Here is a 22,792-nt window from a genome sequence, read left to right on the forward strand (position 1 = left end):
CCCAGACTCGTCCATCAGATTGCCAGATGGTAAAGCGTGATTCATCACTCCAGAGAACGCGTCTCCACTGCTCTAGAGGCCAGTGGCGGCGTGCTTTACACCATTGCATCCGACGCCTTGCATTGCACTTGGTGATGTGTGGCTTGGCTGCAGCTGCTCGGCCATGGAAACCCATTCCATGAAGCTCTCTGCGTACTGTACTTGGGCTAATCTGAAGGTCACATGACGTTTGTAGCTCTGTAGCAATTGACTGTGCAGAAAGTCGGCGACCTCTTTGCACTATGCGCTTCAGCATCCGCTGACCCCTCTCCGTCACTTTACGTGGCCTACCACTTCGTGGCTGAGTTGCTGTTTTTCCCAAACGCTTCCATTTTGTTATAATAGAGCTGACAGTTGACTGTGGAATATTTAGGAGCGAGGAAATTTCACGACTGGATTTGTTGCACAAGTGGCATCCTATGACAGTTCCACGCTGGAATTCACTGAGCCCCTGAGAGCGGCCCATTCTTTCACAAATGTCTTGTTTCACAGTCTGCATGCCTGAGTGCTTGAATTTATACACCTGGGGCCAGGCCAAGTGATTAGAACACCTGATTCTGATCATTTGAATGGGTGAGCGAATACTTTTGGTAATATAGTGTATCTTCCGAATTACTCAAAATCACACCAAAGTTATATGGGTGAGTCAACGATCGTATTTTATGCCAGAAATCAGGTCCAGGTTGTCAAAAAACAGTAATTCCCCTTTAACACCATTGCCAAAAAAAAAAAAATTTTACAGTGCACTGTCAATACAGGCAACTCGGGCAGTAACATTGGTCACATACTGTTACCCCTGGTTCTATGAGAACAGGTAACTGTTCACAGTCCTGAAAAAGTCCTTTCCTATCCTGTGCCCAACATGGGCCTCCCTTCAGTTTGCATCGGCGTTAAATAACAGCCGCGCAAACTGAGCTCTGCTTCTACTAATCTAGCATTTTCTTCAGCCGGTATCAGCAGAGCCAGTGGGCCCCACAGCTTAGAGGACGACACCTATTTCTCCACTGTGACACCGAATGGTCCACGAACAAACAGCGCGCGCCAGAAGAATATGTAGAAATGCATGACGAGGTGAGGCTGAGAGAAAAAGCTATTTGTGTTTAGTATTCAGACAACAAAACTTATGCAAGACAGAGTGGGACCATGACGGCCCTTATACATATCATTAATTCTTGGTGAGTGTGCAATAACATTAAATTAACAACAAGTCATGTCACCAGCTATCGAGTCATCTAAGGCCACCATCTTCCTTTTGCAAGTCAGCATGTGCTGCACTGACAACTTTGAATTTTCCTCATGTGGAGAAGTCAAATAGGGGAAAACCTTGCAACCTTGCAAGGTGGAAGAGGAAGAGGAGGAGGCCCAACAGAAAGCGTCCGTAACCACCCTGTGAGGCACAACTTGAAGAGTTTAATACATTCAGCCAGGCTGCAGACAGCTTTGCTCCGAATAAATACATATAACTGACAGGGTGAGGAGAGGAGCGCTCTGCTGCCACCTTATGTTGAAGCCCAGCTCTGACGAGTGTTGGCCATAATGATCAGATTGTCTACACCAAGTACCAACCATATATATATGCAATTAATATGTCCGTGCAATCAGATACTTCCACAAATATGACAAACCGTGACAAATCCCTGATTTTTTTTTTTTTTTAAAACAAAACCTGTAATTTTAATATTGGCTCATTCTCCTAAATAGGGCGGCACAGTGGCGTGGTGGTTAGCACTGATGCCTCACAGCAAGAAGTGTGGAGTTTGCATGTTCTCCCTGTGTCTGCGTGGGTTCTCTCCAGGTTCTCCAGCTTCCTCCCACCGTCCAAAGACATGCTGGTTAGGTTCATTGGTGATTCTAGATTGGCCGTATGTGTGAGTGTGAATGGTAAATCTCTCTGTGTTAGCCCTGTGTTAGACTGGAGACCAGTGCAGGGTGCACCTCTCGCCCAATGACAGCTGGGATAGGTTCCAGCCCCCTTGCGACCCTTCACAGAACAAGCAGTTACAGAAGATGAATGAATGAATGTAGAATACTCTGAACGGTGCAAATACTTTTAAGCGGCACTACGATTTAGTTGTTTGGTTGGCTCAGCGCACTCTATTTGAATGTGTGTGACTGCTTGTAATAAGTAGAAAGCGTGTCAGTGCTGTCCGGTAAGGAGCGCCTAGCTGCACTTGCAAGACTTGACCTTCATATTTGAGAGCTGCTCTATTTTGGGGGTGTTGCCAATGTAGTAGAGGATAGTGAGGGGCTCCAGATCCTGGGGAACACAACAGGGGGTTGCTGATGCTTCGGGGTTGATGGTGTTATAGAGACCCAACACCTGGAACATAAGAAGCGGACGCCTTCTGTAAAGACACAATGGATTTGAATTTGTATTCAAGTAAACACTGCAAGCTTCCTCATACAGTACCTTGGAGTGTTGGGTGTCAGCGCTCCACAGATAGGGACAGGCCCCGGCACAGAAGTTGGCTTCATAGCCTTTGGGCTCATGGATCCACCTCCAGCCCAGATCCTTCCTAAAGTCTATGTAGAGCGGCCGTAGGCAGCAGTTGTCCCGGACATTTCTACAAAGACATGAAGCTGGTGAGGAAAGTAGGAAGTACAGAGTAGTGTGTATGGTCTATTATCTTTAACAAGGACAAAGCTTTTTCCCCAGTGTGTGATTTACGAGTCTAAACACATGGTTTGGTACCTGGAGCAGTAGACAGCATCCAGAGATCTCTTGGCTCGATGGTTCTTTGGCTGAGCCTGGGATTCCAGCCGGTACGAAGGCAGCAGCATCAGAAGAAGGTGTGGAGCCCGAACGCTGTGTCGATGCTTCTTAAACGCCTTCAGGTCGCTGCCGTGGACGAAGCTGTCGTCGATACCTGTAAATGTTTGTCAAAACAGGCAGCATTTGAATTTGACTACCTGGCAACTACTAGTCGTTTAGCTCCGTTAAACGCCTATTACTTCAAAAGTATGTAAGCCCTTAACCACATCCTGGTAGCACATCCTGGTGGATCATCCCACAGGTACTTGATCAGTTTGGGATCTAGTGAATTTGGAGGCCAGGTCAACACCTTGTGCTGTTTTTCATGTTTTTTTTTTAGTTGTTCCTGAACCGTTTTTGTGTGTGTGCCTGTGTCAGGCTGCATCCTGCTGGGGATGGGGTGTGTCATTGCTATGGGGTGGGGGTGCCTGGTAGGTGGGTGCTACATGTCTAAGTAACATCCACATGAATGAATGCCAGGTCTAAAAGTTTCCCAGCAGAACACTGAATTGTCACAAGATGGTGATACTTCTCCTGACATAACTAATTATAAGTAGGCCCTATGACTCCTGCGGTCCTAATTATGTAATTAGTTATTCCTGATTGGTGTAGACCATATGGAGGACCAGTAAAGTGGGACTTCCAGGTCAGGAACCAACGTTACTTCTCGGATGAGTAAAGTCTGGTGCAAGGTTATAATAGTTAACGAAAACGAACGAAATAACGAAAACTAAAATTGAAAAAACAATTAACTGAAACAAATAAAAACGAAAATTAAAAGAAAAAAAACGATAACTAACTGAAACTGTATTGCGTGTTTAGAAAACGTACTAAATCGAACTGAAATTATAGCTAAAATTCCCTTCGTTTTCGTCTCAATTTAATTATAAGCCTCAACTGGTTGGATTCATATGATCGATTTATTCCGCTCTGGCAGTTTTACGCCAGCTGGCAGCACCTTACGGCACCTCACGGTCCGTGACGTCACCTGGCAGCACCATGGCGGTTGCAGCAAAAGCTGGGAGGAAGCGGCAAAGTCCTGTATGGGACTTTTTTGAATATGACGACGAGAAAGATAAAAGCAAGTGTCTTGTAGTGGAAACAGACTGTGACAAAATATGTGGCTCCACGAACTCCACGAATCTCAAAGTCCGTTTAAGAAGCTCGCACAAGGCGACTAATGTCGAGTAACAAAACAAGCTAGCTTCTGTGAGTCCGCCGCCCCCTGAAAGAGAAGGATTAAAGCAGGGATGCCCATTACGTCGATCGCGATCGACCGGTAGATCGTGAAGGTAGTGCGGGTAGATCGTGTGCCATTGAAAAAAATGTTTTAGATGTTAGTCTAAAATATTTATCTGTCGCACCTCCAAAACAAACGGCAAGACAAACCTTCATCTTTATTTTTACTTTATATTTGCAGCATGCCCTCAGTTCAGCAGCGCACATCCACAGCCACGCACAACTTCAACAACTCAAGACTACTGTCTTTCTTAAAGAGACAGCGCTATTTTTCTAAAGGTGCAGTGCACCAATTTTTCTTGATAAAAATAAAAACAGATGGATAGAGCTTTTAACACTGTATTTCACTTTCACTTGGTCACTGTAAAAGTAGCTCGCAAGCTCAAAAACAGTGTGGCACCCCTGGATTAAAGGAATAGTTCACCCAAAAATAAAAAGTCAGTCATTATTAACTCACCCTAATTTTTTAAACGTATCTTTTGTTGAACTTTATTATACAATACTCACCCTGACCTTTTTGAATCCCGCACCTGACAAATAACCCAAAGTATGAAAAAACTAAAACTAATAAAAACTAAACTAAAACTAAGCATTTTTGGAAATATAAAAACTAATAAAAACTAGCAAACCCACATTAAAAACTAATTAAAACTAACTGAATTGGAGGGAAAAGGTAAAAACGAAATAAAAACTAAACTAAAATGAAAAATCCAAAACTATTATAACCTTGGTCTGGTGCTCCCCAAGCAGGAAAACTGCCCGTCAACTCTACATTTCTAACCCCTATACTGAGTCCAATTATTCATTCATTCATTCATCTTCTGTAACCACTTGTTCCTGTGAAGGGTAGCGGGGTCTGCTGGAGCCTATCCCAGCTGTCATTGGGCGAGAGGCGGGGTACACCCTGGACAGGTCTCCAGTCTATCTCAGGGCTAACACAGAGAGACAGACAACCATTCACACTCACACTCACACCAATTAACCTAACTAGCATGTCTTTGGACGGTGGGAGGAAGCTGGAGAACCTGGAGAGAACCCATGCAGACACAGGGAGAACATGCAAACTCCACACAGACCACCTCGCCACTGTGTCGCCCTGTGTCCAATTAATGAATAAAAATGATGTGAACACATACGAAGTGTCTATGAGTGCGCGCTACATTTCTGAATCCCACTACCTGCAAACAGCGCCTCCAGCTCTTCGCTCTTGTTGGGGACAATGTAGTTATTTGACGGCACAAACGTGCAGCACGGGCAGTGCAGACTGATCTTGAATCCGCTATTTCTGTCTGTGGAGAAACAAGTCACGTTGAGGCGATGGGACAGTGGAGCACACGCAATAAACGCTAAAGGAACATCCTGCAGCAGTAAGAGCCCCTCACCTCTGTGGTTCAGCCATTCACTCACTGCCTCTGTCACGTCAAACACCAGCCACTCTCCCTCCGTCTGTGTTCGCACCACCTTGCTGTCAATGTACCGCTGCGTTGGGTACGTCAGGTCTTTGTGTCCTAAAATCTGTGGACGAAATATGGGCCGTTATTTGACATACAAATTAAATTTAGAGATATTTAAATCTACCAAAATGGTTCAATATTTGGTTGGAGTTATCCAAATAAACTAAGGACAATGAGAAAATATGTAAATAATCTCCTGTTAGAGATGCTGTACACACACTAATCCAACCTTGCATCCTTTCAGCATCAGCTATTGAACATCTGAGCCACAGTTTTAAACAATCCAGCTTTGCACAAGTGTACGGGTAAAGGTGCGGCAACTGTTCGGCACAAGAAACAAAAGTTCTCAGTGGATAGTCTGGAGTCTGGGAGCGACCCTTGTTGGACCCTCTGCTCTTTTATGGCGTGAAGGAAATGCCTTAGTTCAAGGTGAGAGACTTGGCTCACTCTGGACACTCTGCATACCGACTCCACCTGGGTCTGGATGTGGTGCCATCTATCTGCTGCATTCTCACTGGGAATGAACCGACTGCCCAGTGAGAATCACATTCTTCTATTCCTGTGATGCATTCAGCACTGAGGGCAAAGCTCCCAGTAGTAGACACAACCACCAACTTCTTGATTAACTCACTAACTTACACACTGTGCTTCATGGGAAGTGACTTGTCTGTGACGATGCCCTGCGAGAAGCTTGTACCTGATAGAGCTCGATGCGCTGCTCGGACACTCGGGCCCCGGAGTTTTGGAGACGAAAGATCCTGAGCTCGGCCTTCACCAGGTTGGAGACGTTCTTCTCCATGGAGGACACGTCGAAGGTCAGACGCTTGAAGTAACGGCGGTTGAAATGTGTATTAGAGATGACGTCTGTGGAAAAATAGAAAGAATGTTTTATGACTGTTGGGAGACTTGTTTAAAAAAGTCACACGGTACTAAGTAGATAAAGGTCTCATGTAAAGAAATCCAGGTTCAAAACAGAGGTTATTAATGACTTGATAGTAAAAGTTAGTACTGTTCTTTAGCTCCACTGCTGCCTTCGGGACAGCTTATTAAGAAAGCTGGTAAACATTTGGGCAATTTCATCACATCTAGCACAGAAATTTGATATCGAGACATGTCTGTTTTGTTTGTACAACAATCTTTATTTGAGTTATTTTGAAATCCAGAGTATAAAGCAGCTATTGGCAGAATATATTCCAAGAATCAACACTAATTCAACACAGATGACTGCAGTCTTCCTTTAACAACACATTAAAAAACGTTTTCTGATTGTCCCTGATGCGTGATGAGGAAAATTAGTCCCATGCACATGACTATAGTGCAACGACCCTGTCCAGTAGGTGGCGTTAACGCTTCAGCGTCACACTGCAGCAACAGTTAGACCCCTGTAGGGTCACAGAGCTGCTGGGAAAGAGCAAAGCAGATTAAAAAATGTTGTGTATGTCACTATTTTGGTGGTGTCTATAACACACCGCCTGGCCAAAAAAACAGTCACCACAAAGGTCACACACTCTAATATTTCGTTGGACCACCTTTAACTTTGATTACAGCACTCATTCTCTGTGGCATTGTTTCAGTAATCTTCTACAATGTCACCAGATTAATTTCCACCCAGTGTTGCATTCATTTTCCACCAAGATCTTGTATTGATGATGGGAGAGTCTGACCACTGCACAAAGCCTTCTCCAGCACATCCCAAAGATTCTCAATGGGGTTAAGGTCTGGACTCTGTGGTGGCCAATCCATGTGTGAAAATGATGTCTCATGCTCCCTGAACCACTCTTTCACAATCTGAGCCCCATGAATCCTGACATTGTCATCTTGGAATATGGCCGTGAACATCAGGGAAGAAAAAATCCATTGATGGAATAACCTGGTCATTCAGTATATTCAGGTAGTCAGCTGACCTCATTCTTTGGACACATAATGTTGCTGAACCTAGACCTGAGCAACTGCAGCAACCCCAGATCATAGCACTGCCCCCACAGGTTTGTACAGTAGACACTAGGCATGATGGGTGCATCACTTCATCTGCCTCTCTTCTTACCCTGATGCCCCCATCATTCTGGAACAGGGTAAATCTGGACTCATCAGACCACATGACCTTCTTCCATTGCTCCAGAGTCCAATCTTTCAAAACTGAAGCCTTTTTTCCAGGTAGCCTCACTGATTAGTGGTTTTCTTAAGGCTACACAGCTGTTCAGTCCCAATCCCTTGAGTTCCCTTCACACTGTACATGTGGAAATGCTCTTACTTTCACTATTAAACATAGTCCTGAGTTCTACTGTTGTTTTTCTTCCATTTAATTTCACAAAATGTTTAAGTGATCACAGATCCCGATCACATTTCTTCCTGGAAGACGATGGTTCCCCACTCTCCTTCCAGTGTTTAATAATGCGTTGGACAGTTCTTAACCCAGTTTTAGTAGTTTCTTCAATCTCCTTAGATGTTTTCTCTGCTTGATACATGCCAATGATTTGACCCTTCTCAAACAGACTAACATCTTTTCCACGACCACAGGATGTGTCTTTAGACATGGTTGCTTAAGAAATGAGAAGCTACTCATTGCATCAGTTGGGGTTAAATAACTTGTTGCCAGCTGAAAGATAATCACCCATGCAGTAATTATCCAATAGGAGACTTGTACCTATTTGCTTAGTTAAATCCAGGTGGAGACTTTTATTTTTTGGCCAGGCAGTGCATCTTCTACTCATTGGCAGGTGCCTGGATAAACCTGGCACTAAAAGTCCAAGTTCCATTATATCGTAAAGACCTCACATGAACTAGTTTTCAGCATCACTTACTGTGAAATTAAAAAAAGACACAGTTCTAGAGACATGTTTTATGGGCCAGAAATAACTCCTAAGGTTCCCAAGGTAATGATATCCACAATAGATAATGTGTTTCTAATGTGTCTAGGGATAAATACACTGACTTCATTTTTTTCTGAGATTAGAAGCAGTAAGTAAGAACTGCCTCTGAACAACCTGGTCATGAACTTCTTCATGAAGCAAACATCTTTTTCACCAACACCAACATGGACACGTTTCAGTATCTGGTGACGCATTTGCTCTGAGCAACGCCCTGGCAGTTTTCCATTTCCAAAACTTGAACTTTCAGGGGAATTTTTGCATGAATGTCCCCCCCCTTCCCCCTAACTTTACTCCTCTTTCCAGCCGCTTGTCATCTCTGGCCAAATTCTGAACATTGTTGTCATGAAACAAGTGTCCTTTGCCAAGTCAGCATGCAGCAGTCCACCTCCACCTCCTGAAGAATAAGTGACACTCTTTTGAGGACAACGATGTACACAAATTTAGACAAAAGGTGACCCCCAAACCTTTGGTCCAAACTTCTTGTGATCTAAAGGGTGTTAAATGTTGAATCTTCTTTCTTTGTGTCCTCGTTCTTTTGGGTGTGTTGGTGCATATTTGTGTTTGTAGATGAGAGAGATCAATCTTTGTGCCAGCAGGCTGACAAATGATACCACATTCTGTTCCAGGCTATTTTATTTTTTGCCAGAATTGCCCTCAAAGTATCTTGGAGCAGCATCAAAGGATTTTTTGACAAAGTCTTAAATATTTCTCCAATACCCTGATATCCTCTGACAGCTGCGGAGCATATGACCCAGTGATGCTGCAGAAAAGCTCTGATTTACTGTTTTTGTCTAAATACGACAAAGTTAATGTTGTTAGCTGCAGTATGTCTAAATGTAATAATTAAAAGCTGACTAAATTGCAGTGACTATGAAAGATAAAGATGACTAAAATGTGACAAATAGGCTTTTTAATCTGAGGACTAAGTCAAAATTTGATTTGCAAACAAAACACAAAAGTACTGGCACCGTTTTCTCTTCCGACATCTTTAGACATTCAATATGAAACCATCTACTAACTGCTCGAAACTCGGTGCAGTTGAAACTTGAACGTTAACCGCACAGAGCTAAAATAAATATATCAGCCTTCAGCAGATAACCAAGAGAAGGCAGGACGTTCACACACACACACACACACACACTCTGCCTCATGAATGAGTCCTCTGTGAGTTAACACAACACTGGACACATTGAGCCGAGGTTCAGGGGAGGACTTTAAAGCCACAGTTGCCCGTGCTGCGTAAAACCAACACACTCGAGCGCACACATCTGTGCTCAGTACTCGGGTTGGACTGATATTTGCTGTTTTTGCCCGTGCAAATATTTTCAGAGCCAATACTCTTTTTTTTTTTTTTTTGATTTCCTGTATTTCACTGAAGGTCAGTAGTGCCACGACGGAAAAGCCTGAGACCACGATATATAATAATATAAGATTAAATAAGGTTTTATCTGAAATGCTATTAAAATAGGGCTTAAGCAAATCACTGCTGGCTACCTGCAGGCAGCAGCACGCCCATTTATCTAAACTCAACATGCAAATGATCCACTATTTGTCTCTGTGTGTGTTTATCTATCCATCATGGAGCGTACAGTCAAATTCTTGTGGCTATTGAAGCAATCATCAAACTTTGAAGAGCACCGAGTCTAAAGATAAGCCTGCATCAAATTCACTAACCGTACTTTGTCAATAAAACCATTTCTGATTCTGATAACTTGGACTACTGTGATCATATATTGTGACACCACCACACCACTAGCAAAGTCTGGATATGAAAAAAACATTCATTCCTCATCGCATCCGTTACAGGAAACTCCTACTTTGCAGAGAAATGGAGGCAATGTTTTCAGTGCCTTTGTAGCCTAAATCAGGATATTCAGCCTTGACTTTGATCTGAAAATGCCAGCACGGATATAATGTGGAACACACTTTTCAGCCGACTGCTCGAAAGGTTGATCTGTTCTTTGTTTTTTTTTTTAGTTTCTGAAATGAAATTCGAGAGAATTTTTCTGCAGCAGGTCCAGTGAGCTCTCCTGCTCGGTGAGTGAAGGTGCGTTTTATAGTTATTCAGAGATATTGTTCAGGTTTAATTGGAAAACTAATCATTCAAGTGTTCCACAAAAAAAGTTTAGACTGGACTTTTTTGTTATTTTCTTTAACAGAGGAAGGAAAGAGGTAGGGAATGAGGTAATGGAGGTAGGCTGAAATTAAACAGGAAAGAAATTAATGAAAAATGACTTTAGCAACAGACTACACAACCCAGACTAGTCTCCACAAGCTGCATCAGAATGTCTAATTTCTCATTAGTTCCACTCTCTCAGTGATATTTACATCGATATGCCACAACATTAAAACCACTGACAGGAAAAGTGAATAACATTGACCAGCAGGATGCAGCCTGACACAGGCATATGCACAAAAACAACTAAAAAAAACCATGAAGAACAGCACAAGGTCTTGACCTGGCCTCCAAATTCACTAGATCCAAAACTGATCAAGTATCTGTGGGATGATCCACAGAGGCCCCTCCCCTCAAAGGCCCCCCCAGTAACAACATCCTGTTGCCAGACACCACAGGACACCCTCAGAAGGCTCATGTCTATTCTCTGATGAGTCACAACTGTTTTGGAGGCACAAGGGAGACCTACACAATATTAGGAAGGTGGTCATAATCTTATGCCTGATCGGTGTATGTATGCATGTAATTCTAAGGCAATAACTCCAATCAAACACCTGTGATGAAGACACATTGGACTAAGTCATCTAGTAAGGTTTCAAGATCTCATCATTATGTGTTTAGCTTCACATGAAGTAGACGTAGTGCTGTTAAAATAAGAGGAAATCCGCGGTTCAGTTTTACGCAGGGCCTTTCTGTCAGTAACAAAACTGTTAACAGTACATCAAACGGTGAAACGTGGAACAGGTTTAGATTACACAGCAAATATGTGTGAGGATCCATCAAAGGTCGGCTGCATTCCTGAGGGGAGAAGACTCTGTTTTGGCTCCTCACGCCTCCCTGACTCCTGAATGGTGGCTCTGTCTGTAGAATACAATACGTATACCTCAAATTACAGTGGAGAGTCTATAGTTTAAGCTCATATTCAGACTATAATTCTACTTTTAAGCTATGTTTTTAGTAAACGGCTAAAAACTGTGCCAGTGTCCAAAATTATATGGAACTCAGTCTCTCTTATGTAAGAGAATATGTCACTGCACGAGCTACAGTTAACAGACAAAGCACAGTTAATTTTCCAAAAATATAAGCATAAACATACACCAAGCAGCCATAACATTAAGACCACTGACAGGAGAAGTAAAAACACTGACCATCTTGTGACAATTCAGTGTTCTGCTGGGAAACTTTTAGACCTGGCATTCATTCATGTGGATGTTACTTAGACATGTAGCACCTACCTAGACCAGACCAGGCACCCCCACCCCATAGCAATGACACTCCTTGATGGAAGCAGCCATCCCCAGCAGGATGCAGCCACAAAAACTCTTTAGGAACTTCTAAAAAAAAAAACATGAAGAACAGCACAAGGTGTTGACTTGGCCTCCAAATTCACTAGATCCCAAACTGATCAAGTATCTGTGGGATGATCCACAGAGGTCCTTCCCCTCAATCCATAGGACCCAAAGGCCCCCACTAACAACATCCTGTTGCCAGACACCACAGGACACCCTCAGAAGGCCTAGTGTCATGCCTGTAAAACAGGATTTATGTTTCTGCTGTTTGAAAATGAAGTATTAAATCACCACTGTAGTGCTATTGCCCCAGTCTTCTCCAGTACAATGTACATTGCTGCTTTTAAACGTATTTTTACTCCTCAAAATCTTCAACATTTCTGCATAAAAATGACTCAAAACATCAGCAGATCTGCACATAAGTCCTGACAGTAGACAAAAAAAAAAAACAATCAATCAAATGAAACAGAAATATCATCCTTTAGTATCTGTTTATTCAAGAAAAAGCTCCTTTGTCTGTGTCACCATACACTTCCACAAACGATGCATTGATAACACACACTCCTGAACAGATCGACTCTAATTTAAACTTGAAATGAACTTTTGCACCTCACAGATACGTAATATTGACTCACTTTACACTGCCTTCATTTTTTTTGTTTTTAAATGTATGCATATACGCGCATATATCAATCAGCCATAACATTAACTGACTGGTCGTAATATATTGTTAAATCAATAACACCCCAACTATCTCATTATCACGGCACCTGGTGGCATATTTGGCCGCAAATAACAGGAAAGAAACAGGAAAAAACGGGGGAAGAATAAAAATAAATGGAAAAGACAAGAAACTGCGAGTGAGAGAAGATAAAGGAAGAACCTATATTGGGGGAATGTGAGCTCCTACTTGTCTGGTTTCCTGAAAATGCCTCCTCCAAGTCCCTCACCTGCCAACAACAAATTGAAAACAACTCTGCACATAATCCCTGGGAACTAAAAATACCCAGCTCTTCTGAAGTCCGTCCACCCGAGCCAGTCTGTCTGCACATCCCTGGTAACCAATAAACACACGTGTGCACAACATGATACATGGCATATTTTTTTACACAGTGTATAGTCGCATACGTGCACATACATAGAGTAGTGTTCTGCAGACTCACATATACAGCGTGCACACGTTTATAAGATCGACAGGTGAGAAGTTTGTTTTTCCAGGAGAGATTAAGCGTCTCAGACATTTCTAGTCGAGCGTCTGCACCGTCTCCTGTGGTTCTAGTCAGGATTAATAACACGCACCAGCTAAAGACGCTGGCAAGTTGAATACCTCTGCACTCAAAAGGGTAACTCCAGGTTTAACTCCAAAAAAATCAATGAACACAACTTCTACATTCTTGTCCTGTCTTCAATCTGTCAGACCTAAGACAAAGATAAAGAGGGATATGGAAGCCAAGGGAACAATGACTCAGGACTGATGTCCAGTTACCTAATGAGGCAACAGGTGTCCAACACCCTGGTCCAGACTGACCTCATCGCCTGCATTTTTTACAGACACACTCTCCAAAGATACAGCAGGCAGCAACATACACTATATTACCAAAAGTATTCGCTCACCCATTCAAATGATCAGAATCAGGTGTTCTAATCACTTGGCCTGGCCCCAGGTGTATAAATTCAAGCACTCAGGCATGCAGACTGTGAAACAAGACATTTGTGAAAGAATGGGCCGCTCTCAGGAGCTCAGTGAATTCCAGCGTGGAACTGTCATAGGATGCCACTTGTGCAACAAATCCAGTCGTGAAATTTCCTCGCTCCTAAATATTCCACAGTCAACTGTCAGCTCTATTATAACAAAATGGAAGCGTTTGGGAAAAACAGCAACTCAGCCACGAAGTGGTAGGCCACGTAAAGTGACGGAGAGGGGTCAGCGGATGCTGAAGCGCATAGTGCAAAGAGGTCGCCGACTTTCTGCACAGTCAATTGCTACAGAGCTACAAACTTCATGTGACCTTCAGATTAGCCCAAGTACAGTACGCAGAGAGCTTCATGGAATGGGTTTCCATGGCCGAGCAGCTGCAGCCAAGCCACACATCACCAAGTGCAATGCAAGGCGTCGGATGCAATGGTGTAAAGCACGCCGCCACTGGCCTCTAGAGCAGTGGAGACGCGTTCTCTGGAGTGATGAATCACGCTTTACCATCTGGCAATCTGATGGACGAGTCTGGGTTTGGAGGTTGCCAGGAGAACGGTACATTTCAGATTGCATTGTGTCAACTGTGAAATTTGGTGGAGGAGGAATTATGGTATGGGGTTGTTTTTCAGGAGCTGGGCTTGGCCCCTTAGTTCCAGTGAAAGGAACATTGAATGCTTCAGGATACCAAAACATTTTGGACAATTCCATGCTCCCAACCTTGTGGGAACAGTTTGGAGCGGGCCCCTTCCTCTTCCAACATGACTGTGCACCAGTGCACAAAGCAAGGTCCATAAAGACGTGGATGACAGAGTCTGGTGTGGATGAACTTGACTGGCCTGCACAGAGTCCTGACCTGAACCCGATAGAACACCTTTGGGATGAATTAGAGCGGAGACTGAGAGCCAGGCCTTCTCGACCAACATCAGTGTGTGACCTCACCAATGCGCTTTTGGAAGAATGGTCAAAAATTCCTATAAACACTCTCCTCAACCTTGTGGACAGTCTTCCCAGAAGAGTTGAAGCTGTAATAGCTGCAAAAGGTGGACCGACATCATATTGAATTCTATGAGTTAGGAATGGGATGGCACTTCAGTTCATAGAATGAGTAAAGGCAGGTGAGCGAATACTTTTGGTAATATAGTGTATATCTGAATTCGTGTGTGCATGGATGCCCTACACAAGCGGATTTGGTTTGGTTAACTCTGCACTCTACCTCCGCTAGTAACAAAGAAATGTTACTCCTACTCTCGCTGTCCTACGGGACCGCTTGAACACTCAAACATGTGCCTCCAAAACAGTTGTGACTCATCAGAGAATGGACATGGGCCTTCTGAGGGTGTCCTGTGGTGTCTGGGAACAGAATGTTGTTAGTGGGGGCCTATGTGTTGAGGGGAGGGGCCTCTGTGGATCATCCCACAGATACTTGATCAGTTTGGGATCTAGTGAATTTGGAGGCCAGGTCAACACCTTGTGCTCTGCTGCACCCTTGCAGGGATGGCTACTGCCATCAAGGAGTGTCATTGCTATGGGGTGGGGGTGCCTGGTCTGGTCTAGTTTGGTGCTACATGTCTAAGTAACATCCACACCAATGAATGCCAGGTCCAAAAGATTTTCCCAGCAGAACATTGTATTGTCACAAGATGGTCGATGTTATTTACTTCTCCTGTGAGTGGTTTTAATGTTGTGGCTGATTGTTGTACGTCACCATTATATTAACTACCTAAAATAACTAAAAAAAGTCTCATCCGCTAACATGGAGGGGGTGGAGCTTATGACATATACTGCAGACGGTCACCAGGGGGAGCTCTACTTGCTTTAGAGCAGTTGTCATGTCGTCCATCTTTTATACAGTCTATGCTTCAGATTGGATTTGTTTGGGGGGGTAGCTGATTTAACTAAAATATAAATTCATTCATCATTTTTTTATTTAAACAAAATAAATTCATAAACATTTTGGTAAGAATGCTTCATAATTCACTATTAATCATCTTTATTAGTGACCAGTGACATTTACTAATCCATGCACTTCTCTGTTACTTCACGAAACACTCTGCCCCGCCCACCTTAACAATCTCAGACCGATGCAAACTGTCAACTATAGAGTTGTAGCAACAGTCCCCGCTTAGATTAGATACTGTGATTGCGATGGTGGGCTGAAAGACCACTTTTTCCTTGACGGCCCAATCACAGCTGCACACACACACACACACACACACACACGCACGTAGCACTGGCGTAAACACAAACAAACACACGCACACTTACTCTCTGACGGGTAGAAGGGCTGCATGTTGATCTTGTGCACCTCCTTGGCGTAGTACTCCTCCTCGCTCCGCTGCCGCTCGCACGTCGCGGCCCGTTCGTTCGCCTTTTCTTGCAGAAGGTCCCTGGTGCTGTTATAAATGGCGACAATGTCCCGGGACACCTCGCTGGGCTCGGGGAACTCATCCGGGGGCGTCGTGAGCTTCAGCTTGCTCAGGATCTGCCCTCGGATGGCCTCGATGCGCTTTCTCTTGAACTGGTCTATGCTCAGTGTGCTGCACGTAGACAAACCGAGAGCCACAATGGCGAAATCCAAAGTGAGGAAAAGACCGACTACACACACGTTCATCTTCTCCGGGGGTGTTCAAATCTCACTTAAAATAAATACAGGACAACATAGGGAACGGGTTAAACGTTACCAGACAGGCGCAGCTCTTGAGAGAGAGGAGAAAAAAAAACGCGCAAAAATGAAAAGTATTTACGCACACGAGCCAAGTGACCTCAAAACAGTTATTTTAAAGTCGTATGGTTCCGATTCTTCTGTTTCAGTGAAGTGTGGCTGAAAATCCATTCAGACGTGAGAAGGAGATCCGCAATCACATGGATCCGCTCCGAGCCAAGGGAAAATAAAGGCATGCGAAGGAAAAATGTGGGGAATTAAAAAAACAAACAACAAAACGGTTTATCTTTGGGCGAGACGCGCAACGTTGCCCGCGGGAGTCAGAGCGTTTGGCGCAGACATCTCCCTCCACAGTTCCCCACCACCACCACCACAACACCGACACCGTGTGAGGATCTAAAATAGTCCAACGTCAGTGTAATTACCCAGCAGAGGCAAAGCGAGGGCGCATAGCTGCTGGATGAATGACTCGGACGGTCCCTGCGTTCTGCGGGTGCACAGGGTGAGAACTTTTTCCAGGTTTGGCTCCTGCCTTAAAGCAAAACTCCACAAAAAAAAAAAAGTTTATAGCTGTGATTTCACGATCGATATAAAAAAGTCTTCCTTTTACTGCCCTCTTACAAAAAACTAAAACTACCCAGACATCAGCAGCAAGAAGCAGCTCGGGGTCTTCCCTTCGTTGCTACCGTATATATATAAAGCGCCTTTTACGCGTCTTCTCCGGCCCATCAAGTTCGGGGAATGGCACGTCTCTTTTCCTGCTGCAAATGCGGACAGCAATGGCCGTTTGTAGTTTTATAAGCTACCAAATGAACACGTGCTCCCCCCTCTTTGGCAGCATCAAATCGGGGGTTTAGTCTCGGGAGCGTGAGCACCCCTCCAAGTCGACGTTTTCGGGACGATTCACTGTTGCCAGAAGCGCTCGCTGTGGCCGAGCCCAGGGGGACAACGGGGTAACGGCTGATGGCATTTTGGCAGCTCGCTGGTCCTGACGCGGGGTCCTAAAGCCGGACCTTACAAGGCCCCCCTCTGTATGGAAGGACTTACTGCTTAAATACTTAAAGTGGACTTATGTTAGACACTTAATTCTTATTTAATAGATATTAAGCTTCACGAGGTTTTTATTCATCCAGGCCTTCTCCAAACTTTTTCTTCCTGACATCCTGGTTCAGGTTGATTTTAGTTTTATCTTTTGAGCCAAGTCTAATTTGTCATTTTAGTTCTTGTGGCTTATGGCATCTTGCAGTAAACTCTTTGTATTTGCTCCCATGATGTCTTCTCTTTATAGGAGACATAGAAAATACACAGATCAGGCATAACGTTATGACCACCTTCCTAATATTGTGTAGGTCTCCCTTGTGCCTCCAAAACAACTGTGACTCATCAGAGAAAGGACATGGGCCTTCTGAGGGTGTCCTGTGGTCTCTGGCAACAGGATGTTGTTAGCGGGGGTCCTTTGAGGGGAGGGGCATCTGTGGATCATCCCACAGATACTTGATCAGTTTGGGATCTAGTGAATTTGGAGGCCAGGTCAACACCTTGTGCTGTTCTTCATGTTTTTTAGTTGTTCCTAAAGTGTTTTTGTGTGTGTGTCTGTGTCAGGCTGCATCCTGGGGTGGGGCTATGGGGTGGAGGTGCCTGGTCTGGGTCTAGGTGGGTGCTACATGTCTAAGTAACATCCACACTAATGAATGCCAAGTCCAAAAGTTTCCCAGCAGAACATTAAATTGTCACAAGATGGTCGGTGTTATTTACTTCTCCTGTCGGTGGTCATAATGTTATGCTTGATCTGTGTATATGGTTGAAATGACAATAAAAACCTCTCTGACCTATGGAAGATTGGTTTCTTATTGTCTTGTTCCACAGCTTTCAACCATAAAACATAAAAATATATGTTTAGATAAAATAAAATGAGTACTACTACAATAACAACAAAAAAAAGTTCATTAAAGTAAAAGGGCTGTATAGACTCTTGATAGAATGAACAGATTGGGATTGATGCAGACTTGTAAATTGCATACTTATGCATATTATTTATTATTAGGTTTCGATTTCAAATTACGAATGAACCCCTGAAAATAGGGGACTGTGTACAAAAAAACTGAACCTTAAACATCTCCACTTCACATTCATAATATCCAAACACATATGGACCCAACTGTATGTCCTACAGTGAGTTCATCAAACCATAGAGTGAGACTTGTTTACTATTGACCTCCACTAATCTATGATAAAAACATTTTGTGGACAACACAGCAGAAAACTTGCTGAACCTGCAGCTCCATGCAAACTGTCCATGTCTTTACGGTACGGCAGAGTTTAAAGTCAGTAGCCTTTCTCTGCCACAAACATCAGAACCCTTAGCTACGGCACATCAGATGCTATAAAACGTTTTCCAGTCTGTGTATTCAGGTTTATTATTTTTACTGTGTGTTTATTTCCAGATGCAGATGTAAGGGCCCAGTCACGGTTTCTTTCCCACGCACCCAGAGTGTCAGTGAAGGCATCACAGGCTGAAGTGGTAGTCAGGTGTCAGTCTGAATCACTTGCTTCCACGGCCCCTCCTGTGTGTTTGTCAGCCGCCTCTCCGTCACTGTCTTTGTCCCAGTCTTTCATGCTGGCTCCCATCATGAAGTCGTCTCTGAGGACGCTCCAGCCAGACTTGTCCTCTGATTCAGCCGCCTGCAAGTAAAAAAAAAAAGTACAAAACATTAATAATTACAGCATGGGTAAGAGCATTTCCACACGTACAATGTGAAGGGAACTCAAGGGATTAGGACTGAACAGCTGTGTAGCCTTAAGAAAAACCACTAATCAGTGAGGCTAACTGGAAAAAACAGGTTTCAGTTTGCTAGGGAGCATAAAGATTGGACTCTTGAGCAATGGAAGAAGGTCATGCGGTCTGATGAGTCCAGATTTACCCTGTTCCAGAGTGACGGGGGCATCAGGGTAAGAAGAGAGGCAGATGAAGTGATGCACCCATCATGCCTAGTGTCTACTGTACAAGCCTGTGGGGGCAGTGCTATGATCTGGGGTTGCTGCAGTTGCTCAGGTCTAGGTTCAGCAACATTATGTGTCCAAAGAATGAGGTCAGAGACATAATTTTCTCCATCTGTCTCTCTCTCTATACATGCTTCCAAGTAAATATCCACTGACTGTTTAATTAACTCTCCTCTATCGTCATGAAGCAGCTAATCTGGTGCATGTGAGTAAAACAGAGCATCGGTGAACTCACAGCATTCTTCTCAGTCTTGACAGAGACCTTGCCGCCTCCCTCCGTCCTCCTCAGCACGTCTATGAAGTCTTTCTTTGAGACAGAGGACAGAATCTTGACCTTCTTCCTGTCCGAGCCGCCGGCCTCCTTCACCTTGTCGTCCACGGTTTTCTGGTGTTTTCTCACGGCGTTGAAAAGCTGCACCACCCCCCTGAGCGGAAGAATGCAATGCGAAATAGTCAGCGATAAACTGAGTCACGAACTGAGTCACGAGAATCCTGCAGAATCATGGAAAGAAAAGTTATCTTCACCTCGTAGCTATTCTCTGTAGAGCTCGTTCTGTCTCACGGTCTTTCACCAGGTCTGGCTTCTCTCTAAACATCATCTCCCACGCACGCTTCTTGTCATCCTGTTGAGACACGAATAAATCTTGACATTATACTCACATTAACAACACCACACATAACACTCTGCCAGCATCTTGGCTGCTGCCATCAAGGAGTGTCATTGCTATGGGGTGGGGGTGCCTGGTCTGGTCTAGGTGGGTGCTACATGTCTAAGTAACATCCACATGAATGAATGCCAGGTCCAAAAGCTTCCCAGCAGAACACTGAATTGTTATAATGTTATTTACTTCTCCCGTCAGTGGTCATAATGTTGTGGCTGATCTGTGTATTTCTGTAAAAGGTGTAGGCGTCCCCGTATACATCAGTGTGCCTCCTACCTGCATCTTCCGCTCCACCTGCTCCTGTTTTTCTTTCGCCCTGATCTTGACCAGTTCTTTGTTCTTCACCAGGATGGTGCTCTTGCTCTCGGGGGTTTTCTTCCCCAGGATCTTTGCCATAGCCTCAGCCCACCCGGCGTTGGCATTACCATCGTCGTCGTCTCCCTTCTCGTCACTTCCGTCTTCGTCCTCCCCATCGCTCTCTTTACCCTCCCCATCGCTGTCATTTTCTTCTGCGTCGCTCGATCCGTCGTCTAACCTTTCGTCGAGAGGCTCGCCCTCCGAATCACTCTGGTCATTGTCGTCTTCAGACTTGGAGACTTCATCATCTACTGAGTCACACAAAGAAATACAAAATTATTTTTTAGTCATATATTTTGTCTTGTAAACGTTTCCAGGACATACAAGTACGTCCAGAGACATACATCAGACCATACACCTCTGCACACAAGCATGTTCAGACGGTTAACTCACAAACATCACGCCTCAGTGTGGTGCACCACATATGGTGTGGCACACATGCAATACACCACCTTTTCGATCTTATCTCTAGTGCAAAATTGGCAGAACCAAAGAAACGCAAGACAGCAAGTGAGCGCAGGACTTTTCAGACACAGCGGTTGATTGAATATTTCTTTATAGAAAACAAGGGGAAGTGTGTCTGTTTGCTATGCAATGAAACTGTTGCTGTGATGAAAGAGTGTAATATACGACGACTGGTGCTGAACGAGAGCAGATAAGTTACGCAAACGGCACAATAGCCAGTTCACAGGTCCTCAAGTCATCACCCGACGTGAGAAACCTTTCTCGGATGGAGACGTCATAAAAGAGTTTCTCACTGAAGTCATAGGATTAATGTGAGTGGAAAAGAAAAAGGCAGGAATCCAACAACATTAGCGTGTCCAGGAAACACAGCTGAACTGAAGTTGCTGACTGCATGTGATGAGAGGACGGATTACACAGACACCGCACAGCAGTTCATTTTTTAAAATCAGGAACATGACGATAACTTGCTTTGCATTAAAGGAGGTTGAGGCCGACTGGGACTCCTCCTGTGTGGAGTTCACATGTTCTCCCTGTGTCTGCGTGGGTTCTCTCCAGGTACTCCAGCTTCCTCCCACCGTCCAAAGACATGCTGGTTAGGTTCACTGGTGATTCTAAATTGGCCGTAAGTGTGAGTGTGAATGGTTGTCTGTCTCTCTGTGTTAGCCCTGAGATAGACTGGAGACCTGTCCAGTGCGTACCTCGCCTCTCGCCCGATGACAGCTGGGATAGGCTCCAGCAGACCCCTCACGGGACAAGTGGTTACAGAAGAAGAATGAACGACTGAAAAGGAGGTTGATGTTTTGATGCTGCAGGGACGTGGTTTTTTAGCTTATAGCAGGTCTAAATGAAATAACTACAAAAGATTAATACCTGATCCGATCATGCCCAGCTGTGGTTAGTGTTGGTTACCATGGGAAAAAAACTGCAGTTTACCCATTTTAGTGTCTATGGTGGGGAAGTCTGTTGACTGTACCCACAAGGACAGAAGGTGAGGAGATGGAAGATAAACACATCTCACAAACACTCACAAAGTGGACAACAAAACTGGACAGACTGAGAACCAGAAAGACCAACAGCTATCTCTGTGATGTCCTTCACATCTCAACCACCAAACCAACTCCTGTCCTGACAACCATCCTTCCATCCTTCAGTCCAAAGCATCACTGTTCCCAGTGAGTACAACAATGAGTTAAATTATATATTCCACAGTATTCGGGTGTTCACTTATTTGCATAACAAGCTTGAAACATACATATTTACCATTTATGAAGTCGTCACGCAGCGAAACCTTTATATTTAGCCCCCTCCTCTAGTTAGAGCTGAATAACTGTTTAGCATGATGCTAAACCAATGCTACACAGTCAGAGGCAAACGCTCAGCTAGCTACAGCATGTAGCATCTTAACGTTTAGCACAGAGTGGACCAAAGAAGAGAGGCGACTAAAAAAACCAAAGCACAATAATTCGTTGTCGTGTCTTTTTACGGTGTGTGAGATAAACAAACTTACCAAGCTGCGGCACGTGTGTTTTCACTTTAGCCATCGCGGTGTACGCTAAATGAGTTCCGGGGAGCATGGAGAGTAAGAGGCGAAGGTTCCGGTTTACGAGTCGATCGGATGAGTCGGAGGGACGGACTGCTCTGTTCTGATTGGTTGCTGCGTTGTTAGGCAACAGCGGACGGTTTCAACCGATCTGGGTCCCGATCTGATATTAAATAAACATAATGTCCTCCTCTGGAGATTCATAAAGGGGGTTTTCTTATCTTACTTGTATTCTCAAGTCAATTTAAAACTTTGGATGAAACCTGCACAGCCTGAAAATGTATATATACATATATTATTCATCATTAACAGAGCACAAAATGAACAACCCTAGATTTCCTTTCTCTCCCTTTAACTCTCAGTATTAATGAGTTCAAAACACTCTTGACACAACCGTATCAAATCAGATTTAGTCAATTTTTTCCCAAATTAGAGAAAGTAGCACTGGTGAATGATATTTATGTAGCACAGTTATGGCCTCTGAACGAGAAGCAGCCACAGGATGTGTCAAATAAACAAACTGCTTACAGCAAAAGCACTGGAAAGCAGCATCATTGTTATACTAGCCATTAATGTCGGCTCTAGGAAGTCTTC

General features: G+C 44.1%; 2 protein-coding genes across 3 annotated transcripts; both read right to left on the reverse strand.

The window, feature by feature from the left end:
• Positions 1-619: 619 nt before the first annotated feature.
• tgfb2 (transforming growth factor, beta 2) lies at positions 620-17,062 on the reverse strand. Of its 2 annotated transcripts, XM_084556905.1 has the most exons (7): positions 15,778-17,062; positions 6,182-6,348; positions 5,413-5,545; positions 5,209-5,319; positions 2,732-2,906; positions 2,450-2,603; positions 620-2,359 (listed from the first exon to the last, which is right to left on the reverse strand). In XM_084556905.1, the coding sequence occupies exons 1-7, from the start codon at positions 16,121-16,123 to the stop codon at positions 2,201-2,203; spliced, it is 1,245 nt and encodes a 414-aa protein (XP_084413031.1). In that variant the 5' UTR covers positions 16,124-17,062; the 3' UTR covers positions 620-2,200. The 2 variants fall into 2 exon arrangements, with proteins under 2 accessions (XP_084413031.1, XP_084413030.1); XM_084556904.1 differs by having other exon boundaries at positions 5,209-5,545.
• Positions 17,063-18,192: 1,130 nt separating this feature from the next.
• rrp15 (ribosomal RNA processing 15 homolog) lies at positions 18,193-22,427 on the reverse strand. Its single transcript, XM_084556906.1, has 5 exons — positions 22,166-22,427; positions 20,113-20,444; positions 19,700-19,797; positions 19,410-19,599; positions 18,193-18,856 (listed from the first exon to the last, which is right to left on the reverse strand). The coding sequence occupies exons 1-5, from the start codon at positions 22,230-22,232 to the stop codon at positions 18,707-18,709; spliced, it is 837 nt and encodes a 278-aa protein (XP_084413032.1). The 5' UTR covers positions 22,233-22,427; the 3' UTR covers positions 18,193-18,706.
• Between the last annotated feature and the right edge of the window lie 365 nt (positions 22,428-22,792).

The sequence above is a fragment of the Chelon labrosus genome (genome assembly GCF_963514085.1).
Source record: "Chelon labrosus genome assembly, chromosome: 12".
Classification (NCBI taxonomy): domain Eukaryota; kingdom Metazoa; phylum Chordata; class Actinopteri; order Mugiliformes; family Mugilidae; genus Chelon; species Chelon labrosus.

What these genes read in the sequence shown, in the direction of transcription:
- tgfb2 (XM_084556904.1), bottom strand. Translation starts at nt 16,123, where the DNA reads ATGAACGTGTGTGTAGTCGGTCTTTTCCTCACTTTGGATTTCGCCATT. An exon ending in GATGCTGTCTACTGCTCCAG is followed by an intron (nt 2,604 to 2,731) that starts GTACCAAACCAT and finishes ATGTCTTTGTAG; the next exon opens with AAATGTCCGGGACAACTGCT. An exon ending in CTGACACCCAACACTCCAAG is followed by an intron (nt 2,360 to 2,449) that starts GTACTGTATGAG and finishes CTTATGTTCCAG; the next exon opens with GTGTTGGGTCTCTATAACAC.
- rrp15 (XM_084556906.1), bottom strand. Translation starts at nt 22,232, where the DNA reads ATGCTCCCCGGAACTCATTTAGCGTACACCGCGATGGCTAAAGTGAAA. An exon ending in AACACACGTGCCGCAGCTTG is followed by an intron (nt 20,445 to 22,165) that starts GTAAGTTTGTTT and finishes TGTGTGACTCAG; the next exon opens with TAGATGATGAAGTCTCCAAG. An exon ending in TCAAGACTGAGAAGAATGCT is followed by an intron (nt 18,857 to 19,409) that starts GTGAGTTCACCG and finishes TTTTACTTGCAG; the next exon opens with GCGGCTGAATCAGAGGACAA.